Source organism: Muntiacus reevesi, chromosome 13 (assembly GCF_963930625.1).
Source record: "Muntiacus reevesi chromosome 13, mMunRee1.1, whole genome shotgun sequence".
NCBI lineage: Eukaryota > Metazoa > Chordata > Mammalia > Artiodactyla > Cervidae > Muntiacus > Muntiacus reevesi.
Window position 1 is genome coordinate 62,100,515 of NC_089261.1, and position 18,322 is coordinate 62,118,836.

The window sequence follows — 18,322 nt, forward strand, 5'->3', positions numbered from 1 at the left end:
ATTTCAAATTTATGCCACTTTTTATGATTCCCTATTCTTTAAAATTATTTTCATCTTATTTCTTTAAACACAGTAAGTATAATGGTTCTAACATCTGAATCTGATCATTCCAACACATATATCTGAATGAGCCTGTTACTACTGTCTGTCTTTTCAGCTGATTTTGTACCTTCCGTACTGTTTCTTTATACGCTTAGATAACATGAACCTCTTGACTCTCAATGCCCCTAAAAATCAATTTAATCTCCTTTCATTCAAGAGGATGTATACTTCCTTCTGCCTGCAGCCTGGGAGCATTTACCAGTTGGAAGTCATCCTAAACTAAGTTCTACTTCTCTGTCTATAAGTACAGAACTAAGTAGCACTGGCCTATATTTCTATTTCCTGATATAATAATCATTGGCAGGTCTCCAAACATCTTTTCCCCAGTTTAACAAAGATACAAGACTAAATATAATACTAAAACAAGGAAATCAGTATGTCTCAATGGTTCAATATAGCTGCTATAAAAACCACAATGTGTATTTTAGGAATACTTTAGAATTGCTTTACAAAAATATTACTTATCTATTAAAAAAATTGTGAGTTAGGATAATCAGCTAATCCATTCTCTACCAAAAGATACTACAGCGTATGTTATGAGTTAAATTGTGTCTGCCAAAAATATGTTGAAGTCCTAAATGCCAACACCTCAAAATGTCATCTTTTTGGAAACAGGGTCATTGCAGATATAATTAGTTAAATTAAGATGATGGCATACTGGACTAGGAAAAAAACACCATTACTCACTCATGTCTGACTCTTTACAACCCCACTGACTATAGCATGCGAGGTTCCTCTGTCCATGGGATTCTCCAAGGCAGAATACTGAAGTGAGTTGCCATTACCTACTCCAGGGGATCTTCCTGACCCGGGGATTGAACTTGGGTCTCCTGCACTGCAGCGTATTCTTTACTGTCTAAGCCACTATGGAAGCCCAGAGTGGGCCCTTAAATCCAGTGTGACTCATGTCCTTATAAGAAAAGGACAGACACACAGACACAGAAGAAGAGAGCCATGTGAAGTCAGAAGCAGCGACTGGATCATGCTACCACAAGCCAAAGAATGCCTGGAGTATAACAAGCTGGAACAGAAAGAAAGAAAGTGTTGCCCCACCCCAGCGGCTTCAGAAGGAGCATGGCCCTGCCTACACTTTAGGTTTGAACTTCTAGAGTCCAGAACTGAGAGAGACTAAATTCCTGTTGTTTTAAACTACTCAGTTTGTGAAGATTTGTTATGGCAGCCCTAACAAACTAATACACCTTATTAAAATGCTATTTTTAATTTTATGTCTTATCAGTAACTTTTGAAGAAATTATGACTATCATTTAACATAAAAATTAGGCAATGATAAGAGATTTGTGTTAGACATTAATGTATGAACTATGAATTCTTCAGAGGCTTGCTTCTTGGCGTTTGCTTTAGTTACTCAAAATATTATGTGCCTTCTCATTTGTAAATTTTGGGGTGAAAATACAGACTCTTTCCCTTCTTATCTTAGAACTAGTCCAAAAATAAGAATAAAAATGAAAAAATCAGAAAAGCAAACTCCTTAGGTGAAATGAGACATCATCCACAATTCAGACGCACAATATACAAGAAAGAGCTTGCAAATATAAGTTGAAGTTAAATGAGAATGGAGGAAGGGAAAGTTAGAGATGCCCATGCTTGCAGATGTCAGACAATGCAGGGAAGAACTCCCTAAAATAGCTCCTTCTGCCTGAGGAACAAACCCCTTTGGAAAAACAAAACTGAGACTCTGTAACAGCAAAAGCACTATATTTTCACAAGGTCTCAAGAAGTCGAGAAATGAGGCTGACTGAGGAATCACACAAATCAGTGTGATTTGTTGTTGTTAAGGGGCTTGTTGTTGTTAAGCCCCTTGTTGTTGAGGGGCTAAGGAGAGAGAGTCAGCAATATGAGCGGTCCTTCAGAGCAGAGATAAAATGACTGGGGGGATGTAAAGACTAAAGGAAGTGTTAGTCACCCAGTCATGTCCGACTCTTGGCAACTCCACGAACTGTATCCCACCAGGCTCCTCTGTCTGTGGATTCTGCAGGCAAGAATACTGGAGCAGGTAGCCATTTCTTTCTCCAGGGGATCTTCCTGACCCAGGGATTGAATCTGGGTCTCCTGCATTAGAAGCAGATTCCTTACCATCTGAACCAGAAGGGAAGCTCTTGTGTACAAACAGGGACCTGTGTCATTAAAGGTGACTCCCATTAACGTGGAACTCTGTTTTGACCACTAAAATATATAAAGCTCCAAGCCACCTACAAGTGGCTGGTCTAAGAACAACTCACCACAAAGTAAGTAATGAAAAACAGGTGGGACTAGTATAAAAAGTATACAGAAAACACTGTAGAAACAAATAAAATGGAAAACATGCTTAAAAAAAATTATGATGGATGACTACCACAAGAAAAATGTTTGCAGGGGGAGAAAAAGGATGGAAACTAGTGCCACAAACAGTGGACGCATTCTGACCTAACATATCGCCTACGGCCTCTGGAGGGCAAAAAAGGGTAATTGTTTCTATTAAAATAACTCCCTGAAGGAACACAAAAGCTGAACAAAGATATGGTCAGACAACAGAAATAACCACTTGAGCTAAGAAAAAAATAAAATCATTTGCATAAATAAAGACATATGTCCTCGATGGCATTATGCTAAGTGAAATTAGTCAGACAGAGAAAGATAAATAATGTATGATCTCTCTTATATGTGGAATACATGTGTACATATATATAATTTATACACTCAAATATTAAGCTTATACATACAAAGAACAGATTGATGGTGGCCAGAGGCAGGGGATAGAGGGTGGAAGAAATGGGTGAATGCTTTCTTCTGTTTGTTCAACTGAATTTTTTAGAAGAAAGAAATGAAGACTGACTATTGGACAATAAAAACAGGATTGACAGAAGTGCACAACATGAAAATCAACAGGGTTAAGAAAGATCTTTAATGGAATGAAAGAAAATGATAGACATAGAAAATACGCAAAGGAAGAAAAAAATAACAAACAATAGAACAAAATATATTAAGGACATAGTTTAGGAGCAATTACTAAAATAAAACTAGGATGTTATAAATTGAAGGACATACTTTATATCATGAAAAAATTGGGTAATTAGGAGAGTGTAGTACTCTTTCAAACCCAAAAATCTGACTGATGGAACAGAAAGAGTGCACAGAAACACACCTATATATACATATATATAGTATATGGCTAAGTGTCTTATGGTGGCCCATAAGACAACAGGTAAAGAAGGGACTTATCAGTAAATATTTCTAAAAAATTGAGTGTCTCTATGACAGGGATGTTGGGGAGAATGGGGAGGGATTATAACTTGATCTTTCTCTCACACCTTGCACAAAAATCACCTCCATTATGCTTAAAAACCTAAGTAAATACATGAAAGCAATAAATAATTTAGAAGCTAGTAATGAATGTTAATTCAATGATCTTCAGGTGACAAAGAATTTCAGGTTTTTAAGACAAGATTTAAAAAAACAGTCATAAAGGAAACACTGGTACTTTTCCATTTCTACTTATCAGAAAACACCATAAAAGAGTACATAAAGACAAGCCATGAAGCTGGAGAACTTTTTTCAACACATGCAACTGACAAGGGTACAGTTTACAACATTTTACAAAGGGGTTTGTTTTTTTTTTACAACTTAATAATAAAAAATAGTCAACTCAAAAGAAAATTAGAAAAAAAAGCAACAGAACAAGATTTTTTAAAGAAGAAACCCACATGTCCAAGAAGCATATGTTAAGAATGCTCAGTCATCAAAAATTAGAAAAATGCAAATTAAACAATTTTTAAAACACTGAATCCCAACTAATCGTTGCAAACTTATGCATTTAACAATTTCAAGACCTTAATTGTGAACAATGGGAATATTTGTTCTCTGCAAGTGTAAATGTGAATTAGTACCACTTTTAATAATGTTCAGTCACTCAGTCATGTCTGACTCTTTTAATATACTTTGGCATTATTAAGAAGTTTAAGGTATACACAATCCATAAATCAGAAAATTATCTCCTTGGTATAAACCCTAGTGCAAGCTTACACATGTACACCAGGAAATATATACATATGGTTCACAACAGTCCTAAAGTGAAAACAACTCAGTGTCCATCAAGAATAACCTAAAAACTTCATATATTTCTAAAGAGCATTCGGTACAGCAGTGGAAAGCAAGCAGTACTGTAGCAGCATGGACAAATTTTACAAGCAATGTTGAGCCAGAGAGATAAGGCACAGAAAATGCATGCAGTACAATTTAACTTATATACATTTTTAAAATATGTACAAATAATTCACCATCACTCTGGATGACAGAACTGGAGAGAAAAGGACAGACATTGTTAACATAAAACTTAACCTAGTGGCTGACTCTCAGGGGTTAATAAGTGTTCTTAGTGGCAAGGGTGAGGGTCAGGGTGATACTAGGTCCTAACGGTGTCCTGTTTTATGGGCCGCTTAGTGTTTACATGGACCTTGCCTCCCTGGAGGCTCAGGCAGTAAATGAACCTGCATTCAATGCAGGAGACCTGGGCTTGATCCCTGGGTCAGGAAGAGACCCTGGAGAAGGGAATGGCTACCAACTCCATTCTTGCCTGGAGAATTCCATGGACAGAGCGCCTGGCAGTCTACAGTCCAAAGGGTTGCAAAGGGTTGGACACAACTGAGCAACTAACACTTTTGTTTTCATTTTAGTGCTTACGCATGGTTAACCGTGCAACTCCATAAAATTCTTCATCATGTCATACCAGGTTTTCATTTATTTAGCAGTCTCTCTGTCATGGTGAGGTTTAATTTGCTATTTAACGTTGTGCTCCCTTGGTCATGAGGACATTGGCTGGGCAAGTGCAGACCCACATAGGTGTGCTGACGCATGCGCCCATGGGACCTTCTTTGATCCTGCATGCAGACCCACACCTGGGCTGGAACCTGGAAGTGGGCGGTCAAGACCTCATCCTTGTAGATGGAGAAGAGAACAGGAGGTGGAACCGATTGGGAACCAAGGCACCAAACCCCCAGTGCATATTTCATTATCCTATCAGACTACTCACAAACCACAAATTTAAAGATAAAATTATTATTAAGAATTTCACTATGACAACCACAGACCATTAAACCCCAAGCACTGATTCCCTTCTGAGGATGGAGTCCTTCATGATGGAAAGGCTGAACACCCATGAAGCCAGCCAGATAACATATATATATATAATGTTTTCTGTACATTTCCATCTGTGTGTTACATTGTACGTGCACATTTATGAGCCCTTCTATTTCTTTTGCAAGTGCCTGAGCACTGGGTCAGACCTGAGCAGAAGGGAGTTGAGAAGATCTGAAGTGACTGTGCCATTAACATTTTAAATTGGCTATCAGGCTGAAACTTAGTTACCAAAATTATTCATATATCTAAATGCAGACTTCCGTGTTTAAAGGCTGTTCATAAATTAAGTATTTATAATTAAGATCACAGGCAATTAATTCCACAGCATGCTAAGCAATTGAACGTTTAATTGTCCTTGGCTACACATTTGATGCCAAGAACCTCCTACTCTCTACCTTCCTTCCTTTCCATTCACATAAAACTGAAAAAAACATACTATGTTTGCTGTGATAATTAACCTAATCTAATAGAAGTAGATACAAATAGATTACCATGTAATACATGACTTAATACAGATTTCAGAGAAGAAATGGTATGGAAGGGAACGAGCAAGGTGCTCTGTTTATGTTACCTCAACACTTTCACAATAATTTTGAAAGGCAGATACACATATCTCATTCCTACAAAAGGACTCTGAGGTTAGAAACAGTAAATATCCTAACCAAGGATTTCCAAATGGTGAGTGAGTATACAGAGTTCTATCTTACTACAAACTGTCCCATTACTTTTCTTTGCTTCCTTTTCTTCTTTTTCTAAACACTTACTGTCCGTTCACTATGTGCCAAGCATTACCAAAGGAGTGAGTGACCAAGGTCTGGAGCAGCCCCAAACCCAAGGCTGTGCTCTCACCATGGTAACACGTGGCCATGCGCATGTGAAACATAGCCAACGTGAAGTGAGATGTGCTCTGTGTTAGAAACACCGGAATTCAAAGACTTCAGTAAGAAAAAAAAAAAAAAGATGTTAAACACGTTAATAATTTTTCATAGTGATTACAAACTGAAATGATATATTTGATTATATGTTTTGTGTGTGCTCCTCTCCCCATGGATTTCTCCAGGCAAGAATACTGGAGTGGGTTGCCATTTCCTGCTCCAGGGGATCTCCCCAACCCAAGGATGGAACCCACATCTCTTGTATCTCCAGCATTGGCAGGCAGATTCTTTACCACTACATAACTTGACATATGTTTTAGGTTAAATAAAAACTGTATTTTAAATTTATTTCATCTGCTTCTCTTTACTTACTCAATGTGGCTACTAAAGAATTTTTAATTCTAAGAATCTCACATTTTACTTCTACGGTACATCACTGGCCTAAAGATAGTCTCTCAGTCTTCCTTTGGATATACAAATGAATTGCTTACCTGTAATTTTTAAATTGCAAATCAATTTCAAGATTATGTTGAATAAGAAATTTCAGATTTGAATAAACTATATTTTAAGATTGAGTTTGAATAAGAAATCTCTTGTAATTCACTAAGGAATACATCTTCCACTCACCATCAATATTTATCAACTATATATCCAATCTCTCTTGAAATTTTAAAAACTGGCCTAAAATTAACTAAAGCTTGTTTGTTCTTTTGTTTTTTTTTTTCAATCCTCACAGAGTGTATGGGGAACTGAAAAATACCTGGATCCAACACAAGTACTCTTATAATGAATCAAAATAGTATTTACACCCCAAAGTATCTTTTATAAATATGCTGAAAAAAAAATATGCTGAACACTTTTAATATCATAGCATCCATCCTCCAACATGAAAAACTTCTGCTGCATAGAATTTGGTACATCAAAAATATTTCTCACATTTTCCTAAAGAAGATGAGGCAAGATATGTTTTCAGACAATAAAACACTTGTGTTTTTATGAAATGTCTACTAATGTGAGCAGTGGGGAATCATACACAACAGCTTTCTTATTATATTTTTACATACTGAAAAAGCAAAACAAATCAATTTATAATGGAACATAAAGGCTAATAAACTAAAATTGTATCAGGTACAGTAACATTATTGATAAACTGATGAAACTGACTGAAAATGTAATTTTAAAAAATATGTACAAACCAGATCTGAAAGAGACATGTGCACCCCAATGTTCATTGCAGCACTGTTTATAATTGCCAGGACATGGAAGCAACCTAGATGCCCATCAGCAGACGAATGGATAAGGAAGCTATGGCACATATACACCATGGAATATTACTCAGCCATTAAAAAGGATTCATTTGAATCAGTTCTAATGAGATGGATGAAACTGGAGCCCATTATACAGAGTGAAGTAAGCCAGAAAGATAAAGACCAACAATATACTAACGCATATATATGGAATTTAGAAAGATGGTAAAGATAACCCTATATGCAAAACAGAAAAAGAGACACAGATGTACAGAACAGAATTTTGGACTCTGTGGGAGAAGGCGAGGGTGGGATGTTTCGAGAGAACAGCATCGAAACATGTATATTATCTAGGGTGAAACAGATCACCAGCCCAGGCTGGGTGCATGAGACAAGTGCTCGTGCCTGGTGCACTGGGAAGACCCAGAGGAATTGGGTGGAGAGGGAGGTGGGAGGGGGGATCGGGATGGGGAATACATGTAAATCCATGGCTGATTCATGTCCATGTATGACAAAAACCACTACAATATTGTAAAGTAATTAGCCTCCAACTAATAAAAATAAATGGGAAAAAAACTAGTAACAATAAAGAGCACGATTAATATAAAAAAATATGTACAGTTGTAAGAAACCAATTTAGGCTATATGGGATCAACTGAAGTAAAACACTCAAAAAATCATGTAAATTTACATGAGTCTTTAGTTTATAACATTGAATCAGTGAAGTTGCTCAGTCATGTCCGACTCTTTGCGACCCCATGGGCTGTAGCCTACCAGGCTCCTCCATCCATGGAATTTTCCAGGCAAGAGTACTGGAGGGGGATGCCATTTCCTTCTCCAGGAAGAGCTTCCCAACCCAGGGATCAAACCCAGGTCTCCCGCATTGCAGGCAGATACTTTACTGTCTGAGCCACCAGAGAATCCAGGGAAGTTTATAACATTATATATACCACAAAATACCCAATTTATAAGCTCATCTTATATCAAATCATTCTGTTTTGCCTTGAAATACACACTTCAGTTCAGTTGCTCAGTCGTGTCAGACTCTTTGTGACCCTATGGACCACAGCAAGCCAGGCCTCCCTGTCCATCACCAACTCCCAGAGTTTACTCAAACTCATGTCCATTGAGTCGGTAATGCCATCCAGCCATCTCATCCTCTGTTATCCCCTTCTCCTCCTGCCCTCAATTTTTCCCAGCATCAGGGTTTTTTCAAAAAAGTCAGGTCTTCACATCAGGTGGCCAAAGTGATGGAGTTTCAGCTTCAACATCAGTCCTTCCAATGAACACCCAGGACTGATCTCCTTTAGGATGGACTGGTTGGATCTGCTTGCAGTCCAAGGGACTCTCAAGAGTCTTCTCCAACACCACAGTTCAAAAGCATCACTTCTTCAGCACTCAGCTTTATTTATAGTCCAGCTCTCACATCCATACATGACTACTGGAAAAACCATAGCCTTGACTAGACAGACTTTTGTTGGCAAAGTAATGTCTCTGCTTTTTAATATGCTGTCTAGGTTGGTCATAACTTTCGTTCCAAGGAGTAAGCATCTTTTAATTTCATAACTACAGTCACCATCTGCAGTGATTTTGGAGCCCCCATAAATAAAGTTTCCCCATCTATTTGCCATGAAGTGATAGGACCAGATACCATGATCTTAATTTTCTGAATGTTGAGCTTTAAGTTTTAAGCTTTAAGTTTAACTTTTTCACTCTCCTCTTTCACTTTCACAGGGAGATATACTCAATATCTTATAATAACCTATAATGGAAAAGAATCTGAAAAAAAAAAAATATATATATATATAAAGATTGAGGGGCAGGAGGAGAAGGATAAGACAGTTGGATGGCATCACCAAATGAGTGGATGTGAATTTGAGCAAACTCTGCAAGATGGTGAAGGACAGAAAAGCCTGGTGTTCTGCAGCCTGTGGGGTTGCAAAGAGTCAGATACAACTGAGCAACTGAACAACAACATATATAATGTGTGTGTGTGTGTACTTAATACTGAATCACTTGGGAGTAACACAACATTGTAAATTAACTATACTTCAGTTAAATAGGTAAGTATACACAAGGCAAGCACCAGCTACTTCTCACCCCACCTGCTGTGATACAGTGGCATTCTGCATAAAACAATCTATTTAGAGATTTTACTATTTTAGATTTTGCTACTTAAAAAAAAAATCTGTCTTCTGCTTCCAAAATGAGATGAGATTCCATCCCTCCCTTCAGCTGCCTTCACACAGTGTCAGAAGGCAGGAAAAGAGAACATGTTCTTCTCCTCTGCTGAGACTGAGTGCTGTGAACTGAACTGTGTCCCCACAAAACTTGCATGTTGAAACCCTGTCCATCAACGTGACAGTATTTGGAGATGGCTCCTTTGGGAGATTATTAGGTTCAGATGAGATCATGAGTGTGGGGTCCTCATAACGGGATTAGGGGCTAGGAACGGACCAGAGACCTCTTTCTCTTTGAATGTATGGTCTGAGAAAAGGTCAGGTGAAAAAAAACAGCTACAAGGCTGCTGCCTGCCAATAAGGAAGAAGTCTCCCATCAGTATCCAACCATGCTGGCACCTTGATCTCAGATTTCCAGTGTCTGGAACTGTGAATAAACATATGTTGTTTAAGCCATGCAGTCCATAGTATTTTCTCATGGCAACCCAAGCTAACTAGTACACTGAATAAGCCCTAGAGTGGCAGGCAGACAAAGAAGGCTACACATGTACATGGAAGAGAATTCTCTGACAATCATTGGGGGAAAAAATGAAATGGATATTTACATCCAATTAATGAAAGGCAACTATCAGACTTAACTAAAATAAATAATGGGCTTCCCTGATAGCTCAGTTGGTAAAGAATCCTAGGTTTTAAAAAGATGCTAAGGGAATACAATTGGAAGGAAATAAACCAAGTTGTTAACTATGGGAAGGGTGGAAGCACTAATGGAGAAGTTTTTCTTTTCTCCAAATGTTCTTTAATATGACTGATTATATCTATATTTATAACAAAAAGACAAAGAAACTAAAAATTTGCTATTGATCTTAATACGAGTCTAATGGCAAGGGTTTTATCTTAAGCTATCTTCACAGGGGAACAAAAACTATTTATAAAGCATCTTTTGAGAGCTCATATGTCTAACACTTTCTGTTGGCTATTTTTAAAGGGGGACTGATGTCCTCAAAGAAAAATCATTCATTTTACTGAGAGAAGACTGAGAGAAGACTAATTAGATAATAATACCATATATAATCCCAGTGGCTCAGCAATAAAGAATCCATCTGCAAGACTGGAGATACAGGAGATACGAGTTCAACCCATATCTGGAGATTCCCTGGAAGAGGAAATGGCAGCCCACTCCAGTATTCTTGCCAGGAAAATCCCACGGACAGAGGAGCCTGGTGGGCTAACTTAGCAACTAAGTACATATACACATCATACATAACAGAATTTAGAAAGCATTCATTGTTAGGAAGAGCCTCAATGAAGGGTTTTCATCAGAGCTGACCAACATGATCAGGAAAATGTATCAATTAATTATAATTCATGAAATAATAATGCACTATAGAGAAAATCTGTATGGCTAAAATGCTGGTTCAAATTTATAAAAATAAACAAATAAAGTGGACTGACTTTTAGCAAAACTGACCGAAGAGAAAGAGTGAGGAAGGGAAGCAGAGAGAGAGATCATATGTGTGCCTAAATAATTAATACCAAAAATTAAAAAGAATATATCAGCAAAAATATTATTATGGACAACTTTATGGCAATACTCTTGACAATTCAGACATATCCTTACAAACATAACCTATTAAAACTGAAAGAAGATGAAAATAGCTTCATAAAGACATTTTATCCATATAAAGAAATGTCCAGGTCAAGTGGCTTTACTAGTGAGTTTCTACCAACATTTAAGAAAAATATAGCAGTCTTACACAAATTCTTCCAGACACAGAAAAAGAGGAAACAGCTTCCATCTTATTATATAATGTCATCACCTCAATACCAAATCCTGACAAGATCATTACAAACAAGAAAAATAACAGGCCATTTCTCTCTTCAATAAAATTCAAAATCTCTCAAAAGAATATTACCAAATTGAATTTGTATTAGGTTTATTCCAGGGTTAAACATTAGTTTGACATCTGAAAACCAATGAGTTAATTCACTACATTAAAAAAAACAAATGAGAGAAATCATACCATCATCTTAAGAGATAAAAAGAAAATTAGTTGATAAAGTTCAACATCAATTCATGATAAAAACTCTTAGCAACCTAGGGAATTTTAGTATAATACGGAGAGTGTATAACGAACATTATATATACATTATACTTAATGCTAAAGTATATAATACTTCCTTTTGAGACAGGGGATGAGACAAGAAAGTTTCTCATCACTTCTGTTTTATGTAGTACAGGGGGGTGTTAACCAACACAATAAAGCAAGAAAAAAATAAATAAAAGCTCTAAAATGGGACAGAAAGAACAAAAACAGTCATCATTTGTGGACAAGGTGATTGTGTATATAGAAAGTCTAAAATGATCAGTGTATAAACCAGATAATAGTAAGACAATTTTAAAAATGTCATAGGGACATAAGGTCCACACAGAAAGATGAACTGTATTTCTATATTCCAGAAAAGAGGGTGGTGGTGAAATAAAAATTTAAATACCATATAAGACAGCATCAAAAACATCAAATGCCTAAAAATACATCTTTTTCAAAATGCAAAAAACTATAAAATACTGCTGAGACCATTCTAAAAGGCCTAAATAGAATGGTACTTCACATCCATCAGTATTCTTTCTAAAAATTTCTAAGGTTTTATTAAATCTTAATCTATGTAGAATCAAGTAAATCTAAACAAACATTAGCTTTAATAATTAATAACAATTACAGTATGGTTTGTAAGATTAAAGTTTAAAAAAAGACAAAATTGAAATAATGGACAATTATAATATAAAATTCAAAATGGGGACAGAGCAAACCTAAAGTGCTTCACAGCCCTGTTATTACCCCAGAGAAGATGACATTTTTCCTCACTTACTCTATTTAAATCAATATTATTTGTTTATTAAAGACACCTTAAATAAAGTGAAAAAAATAGTCACAACAAAACTAACAAAAGATTAGTAGCAAGAATTTAAGAGAATTCCTCCAAATCTGGGGTGGAAGCAAAGGAATAAGATTTGCAAGAGGCACACAAGCAGATGACAGTTGCCGCCAATACTATAGTCTTTTGTCTGTGGGATGATTTTGTTTGTGTTCATTATATACTAAATAAGACAAAAAGTAAATCGGAAGGCAGTTCATGGACAAGTGAAGATATGCATCATGAAACAAGGATTTCCATTAATCTAATTCTAGATACCTGAGGCTGGACAACAAACACATGCACATACAATTGTTGATAGACAGGTAGAGAAAAGTGGTGCTGTTCTTTGTTTTGTTTTGTTGTTTTGTTAATTAGGAAAGTTGTACACCAGGAATAAGTATAAGTCCTAAAAACAAATTCAGCTCGGTTCAGTCACTCAGTCATGTCCTACTCTTTGTGACCCCATGGACTGCAGCACACCAGGCCTCCCTACCCATCACCAACTCCCAGAGTTTAGTCAAACTCATCTCCATTGAATCGGTGATGCCATCTAACCATTTCATCCTCTGTCGTCCCCTTCTCCTCCTGCCCCAATCCCTCCCAGCATCAGGATCTTTTCAAATCAGTCAGCTCTCTGCATCAGGTGGCCAAAGTAATGGAGTTTCAGCTTCAACATCACTCCTTCCAATGAACACCCAGGACTGATCTCCTTTAAGATGGACTGATTGGATCTCCTTGCAGTCCCAAGGACTCTCAAGAGTCTTCTCCAACACCACAGTTCAAAAGCATCAATTCTTCGGCACTCAGCTTTCGTTATAGTCCAACTATCACATCCATACATGACTATTGGAAAAACCATAGCCTTGACCAGACGGACCTTTGTTGACAAAGCAATGTCTCTGCTTTTTAATATGCTATCTAGGTTGGTCATATCTTTTCTTGCAAAGAGTAAGCGTCTTTTAATTTCATGGCTGCAATCACCGTCTGCAGTGATTTTGGAGCCTAAGAAAATAAACTCTGCCACTGTTTCCACTGTTTCTGCATCTATTTGCTATGAAGTGATGGGACCGGATGCTATGATCTTTGTTTTCTGAATGTTGAGCTAAATTTAAGCCAACTTTTTCACTCTCCTCTTTCACTTTCATCAAGAGGTTCCTTAGTTCTTCTTCACTTTCTGCCATATGGGTGGTGTCATCTGCATATCTGAGGTTATTGATATTTCTTCCGGCAATCTTGATTCCAGCTTGTGCTTCTTCCAGACCAGCGTTTCTCATGATGTACTCTGCACATAAGTTAAATAAGCAGGGTGACAATATACAGCCTTGATGTACTCCTTTTCCTAAATGGAACCAGTCTGTTAATTATTCTAAGAAATATTAAACCTCTATGGAATCAGGCTTTCTGATGTTTTCTGGTTTTATCATTTTTGCCTTTTCCTGGCAGTCCAACCAAGGTTTTTAAATTATTTCTTATCATATTTAACTTGTATTTTTCAGTGACCTATATCCAGAAGCTTCTCCTTACATAGTTGTTCACCACATACTCAAAACACATACACACACAAGGCTGTGATTGTTTTCAGCTGTAACTTTTTTATTGAAAATGAAAACAGCATATTTGAGCTCTGTTGGTGAAAATATTATTCTAATAAATTAGATAAATTTCTCACTGAATAGAAAAAAATATGAAAATTGATGCCACTCTTTTAGAAAATATAATAGCAGTATCTTCATTCATCCAACAAAATATAATGAGCACTTTCTATGTTCCAGGAATGATTCTGGGTCCATGGGCTTTAGTAAATAATTAATTAGTCAAAACTACCTGCATTCATGGAGATTACCTTCTAGCAGGAGAAACAGACAAAACCAGAGAAGTAAAATAGTAGTAAAATGTCCTAATGCCTTAAGTGTTAGAGATCAAAATTAAGCAGGACTGGTAGATGGGGCTGAGAGGCACAGTTGCTACTATAATAGGCTGGTCAGGGATGCCCCACTGATCAGAAGGCATTTGGACAAAGCCCAGAATGGTGGCTCAGTGGTAAAGAATCTGCTTGCAATGCAGGAGATATGGGTTCAATCGCTGGATTGGGAAGATCCCCTGGAGAAGGAAATGGCAACCCACTCCAATAATCTTGCCTGGGAAATCCCATGGACAGAGGAGCCTGATGGGCTACAGTCCATGGGGTCGCAAGAGTCGGACACAACTTAGCGACTGAACCACCGCCATAAGAATCAGTAATGGAGTGATGCTGTGATGTCAAGAGCTTTCCAGCAGAAAACAACATGTACACAGTTACTGAGTTGGAGATGTTAAGTTGAAAATGACTAATAACAACCTAGGCAGAAATGCTGATTAAGCATTTGAATGTGAGCTGGAGTTGAAGAGAATGACCAGGCTGGAGATATAGATTTGGAGTCATCTGCATATAAATGATAGTTAAACCTATGGATTGAATAAAATTGCCAAGAGAATGATTATAGCTGAGAAAAAATTCAAAAAGTGATCTCCAGGCCCACGAACAATTTTATCTAGGGAATTGCAGCTAAGAATTACTACTCTATTTATTAAGCACTAGGATGTATGTTATATATTTTATAAGCATTATCTAAAAAATTCTAGGTAGGTATTGTTATACTCCATTTAAACAATGAAGAAGCTGAGTCACAGAATTATTAACTTGGATGAGGTTTTCCAGCTAGAAACTGAGAGAGCCAGAATTCTAACCTCATTAGAGTAACTGCAGTAACTCACTCTTAATCACTGTGCTATATGGCTTTAAAGGGCAAGACTTTGGTGGTACAAGGTACATACCTTTATATATATATAAATAATACTACTATATGATACATTTTATAAGTCAGATGGATTGAAATCATAACTTTGCCTTAATTCCTATGTTTGCCTTAATTTCCTTTCTTTTTTCCTTTAAGAATAATTTTTTATCCTAAAAAAAATTAACTAGGCAACTTTAAGAGCCCAGTAAATTACCATACACCCCAGAGAAACCACAAGTTCTACATTCTTTCACAATTTAAGCAACATTCTCTTATTAAACAGATCTCAGTGGCTGTTTTCAGACGTTCAGTGAAGCTGTAACTTACTAGAGTTATAATAATATGTGGAGGAAAAGCTTTGTTGTGCAAAATGTTTAGATTATAGCCTCAAAATGAACTAAAAAATTGACAAGCTTAAAAATATATTCATTATTTTTTCATCCAAGACACAAAGCCAGGACCATACCTCAGTTATTCAAAAAGAAAATCAACATTTTCCATATTTTGCTAACAGCTTACATAAAATAAGTTTATGACCACAGGGCTTCAGATATTTCTGCCCTTTTTTTTTTTTAATGTTGCAATTATAAAAGAGCAGTTTAGCTTAAAACTAAACAAAATAAAACAAAAACTTCACATACAACAAAACAGGCATGAAAGTCCCATTCTTACTGGATTAAAAATACATTTCAATTTAAGGGAAAAAAAGAGCTGCCCTGCAGCATTTGGAAATAATGATTTTTATTGCAATTTTTACCCTTTTAGCCAGTTCAACCTTTAAATTTCCCATGATGTTTATGGGTATTGAGAGACTTGGATCGTGAAACTAATAATCTACCCAACAATTTGCTTTTAAAATACGTGAAAAACACTGTATAACATTCTACTTATTTTTATGGTATCTGTGCAGTCTCCATGTAATTCTGATTTAACAAGAACTGTAAAAGTACTGTGTCCAGTGCTATCCGTTTGCAAGTTTATATTCACTGCTGTTGTTATTATATTTTCCCAAGTTCTTTTTTTTTTTTTATCAGTTATCAAGTTTTAGCCTACTGTGTAGAACAGAAACATAGAGATATATAGAAGGACATTCCATTCGAGTCGCTTCTCCTTTTATCTTCACTTATTCACTCATTTAACAAATGTTTATTAATGCCCAATATGTGCCAGTCACTGTGATAAGTATAGGAATTCTTTAGCTTCCAAGAAGCTATAGTTCTATTAGTATTGATAAATATTTTAGATATTTCAGCAGAACATTTTTGCACAGATAGAATCTTTAGCAAATCTCAAATCGCATCATGTAGGGATCTGCCCATTCTGCCAACTCTCTAGTCAGAATTTCACAGTAATCTATAGCTAGTAACTGGGATTCTCTCAACAAATATTTTAGAAGAAAGGTCTTCCATCTTTTCTTTAGCACTAAACAAACAGTGGTCAAGCCCCTGTATAGTAAGCTCCACACGTACAGAGAAAGAAGATTCACATTTCTAATTTCAGATTAGAGCCATGAGAATTACTGAACCCTTCAGTGGAGTGATACGCTCCCTACAAAATGGAAAGAGACGTGCGATTTACCTGAGGATGGTATTTGAAAACAGAGGCTTTCATCAACCCTTAGGATGATCCTGAATAAACGCTAAAGTAAAGTGAAAGTCATTCAGTCGTGTCTGACTCTTCGCAACCCCATGGACTATAGAGTCCATGGGATTATCCAGACCAGAATACTGGAGTGGGTAGTGGTTCCCTTCTCTAGGGGATCTTCCCAACCCAAGGATCGAACCCAGGAATCCCTCATTGCAGGCAACTTCTTTACCAGCTGAGTCACCAGGAAAGCCCAAGAATACTGGAGTGGGTGGCCTGTCCCTTCTCCAGTCGATCTTCCCAACCCAGGAATCAAGGCCAGGTCTCCAGCATTGTAGGCGGGTTCTTTACCACCTGAAATACCAGGGAGGCCCTGAATAAACCCTAGACATCACACAAATAGTAGAACTTCCACTATGTAGAAGCTTTCAGGGTTATCAAATTTCAGGATCATTATCTATTAAAACTATTTCACCCACCGGATCCTATACCATATGAGGAATTTTTGACAGCATTTACCTCTTCACATATATACTTAATTCTAGACTCAATGGAGACCTACACATTATTCTACAACTCTGAGGCTTCAAATTATCTAATCAAGCCTTAAAAGAATTTAAGCTATGGACAAATACAACCAAAAATTTTAAACAGGCCTATTATATGTGTTCAAGATTCTGATATTATATTCACAAATACTAATAGTTTGGGTAAACACTAGTTGGACTAACAAAAATGCATTTGATGAACCTCCAGTTGATGTTTAAATTCTTTCTAAAGTAATCCAAACAAATAAAGGCTAGTAAAATTATTGTTGGATAAAGCAAATTTTAAACAAGAGCACCTTGAGAACCCAAGAAGGAGCTTATTCTGCAAATTTCAAAAAATTTATTCCAACATCAATCAAAGCCCCACTCTTATAAGAAAAGTCTTCTCGTAATGACAGCCTGAAGCTCAAGACATGAGTAACAAGTTAAAAAGAGGGAAAACTACAAAACAGCTTTCTTTGAATCAATAGCCCCCAAGTTATCACACAGCTGACCAAGTTCCAAACAGTTGTTCAGTCACACTTAAGGGACTTTAGAAGTTCATCTATATTTTCTTTTGAAGAAATATTAATACATATTTTGGTAAACAACAATAACTCAACTACAGAGAAACATTTAAAATTCCAAGAATGTATCCTTATAATTTTCTATAACCTTCAATATTTACACACATTAAAAAAATCCAATCTCTGAATAAAGGAGCTGAACATTAGTTAGTACTAGTTGTTTCTGAAATCTCAATATCTTGCGATACATTATTTGAAATGAAATACAAAGAAATGACTGTTCAATATTAGCTGTTTGAGTCTGCTTTTTAAATGAATACTGAACAATGAAGAATCACCATGTTGCTACTGCACTTAGGCAGTGAGACTCACCATGCTCTTTCAGCTGCCCCACGGAAGAGGAGGTCTTGGGTCGTAAATGCAGGCCAAGGTTGATGATGGGGAAGGCAGA

At 36.6% G+C, this 18,322-nt stretch overlaps 1 protein-coding gene across 1 annotated transcript in view; it reads right to left on the reverse strand.

The window, feature by feature from the left end:
• IQCM (IQ motif containing M) overlaps positions 1–18,322 on the reverse strand; it is a 405,589-nt gene that overhangs the window by 321,756 nt on the left and 65,511 nt on the right. Inside the window, exon 5 of the mRNA XM_065903803.1 lies at positions 12,703–12,724. Coding sequence (XP_065759875.1) covers positions 12,703–12,724 — 22 coding nt within the window. The remainder of the gene's footprint in view (positions 1–12,702; positions 12,725–18,322) is intronic.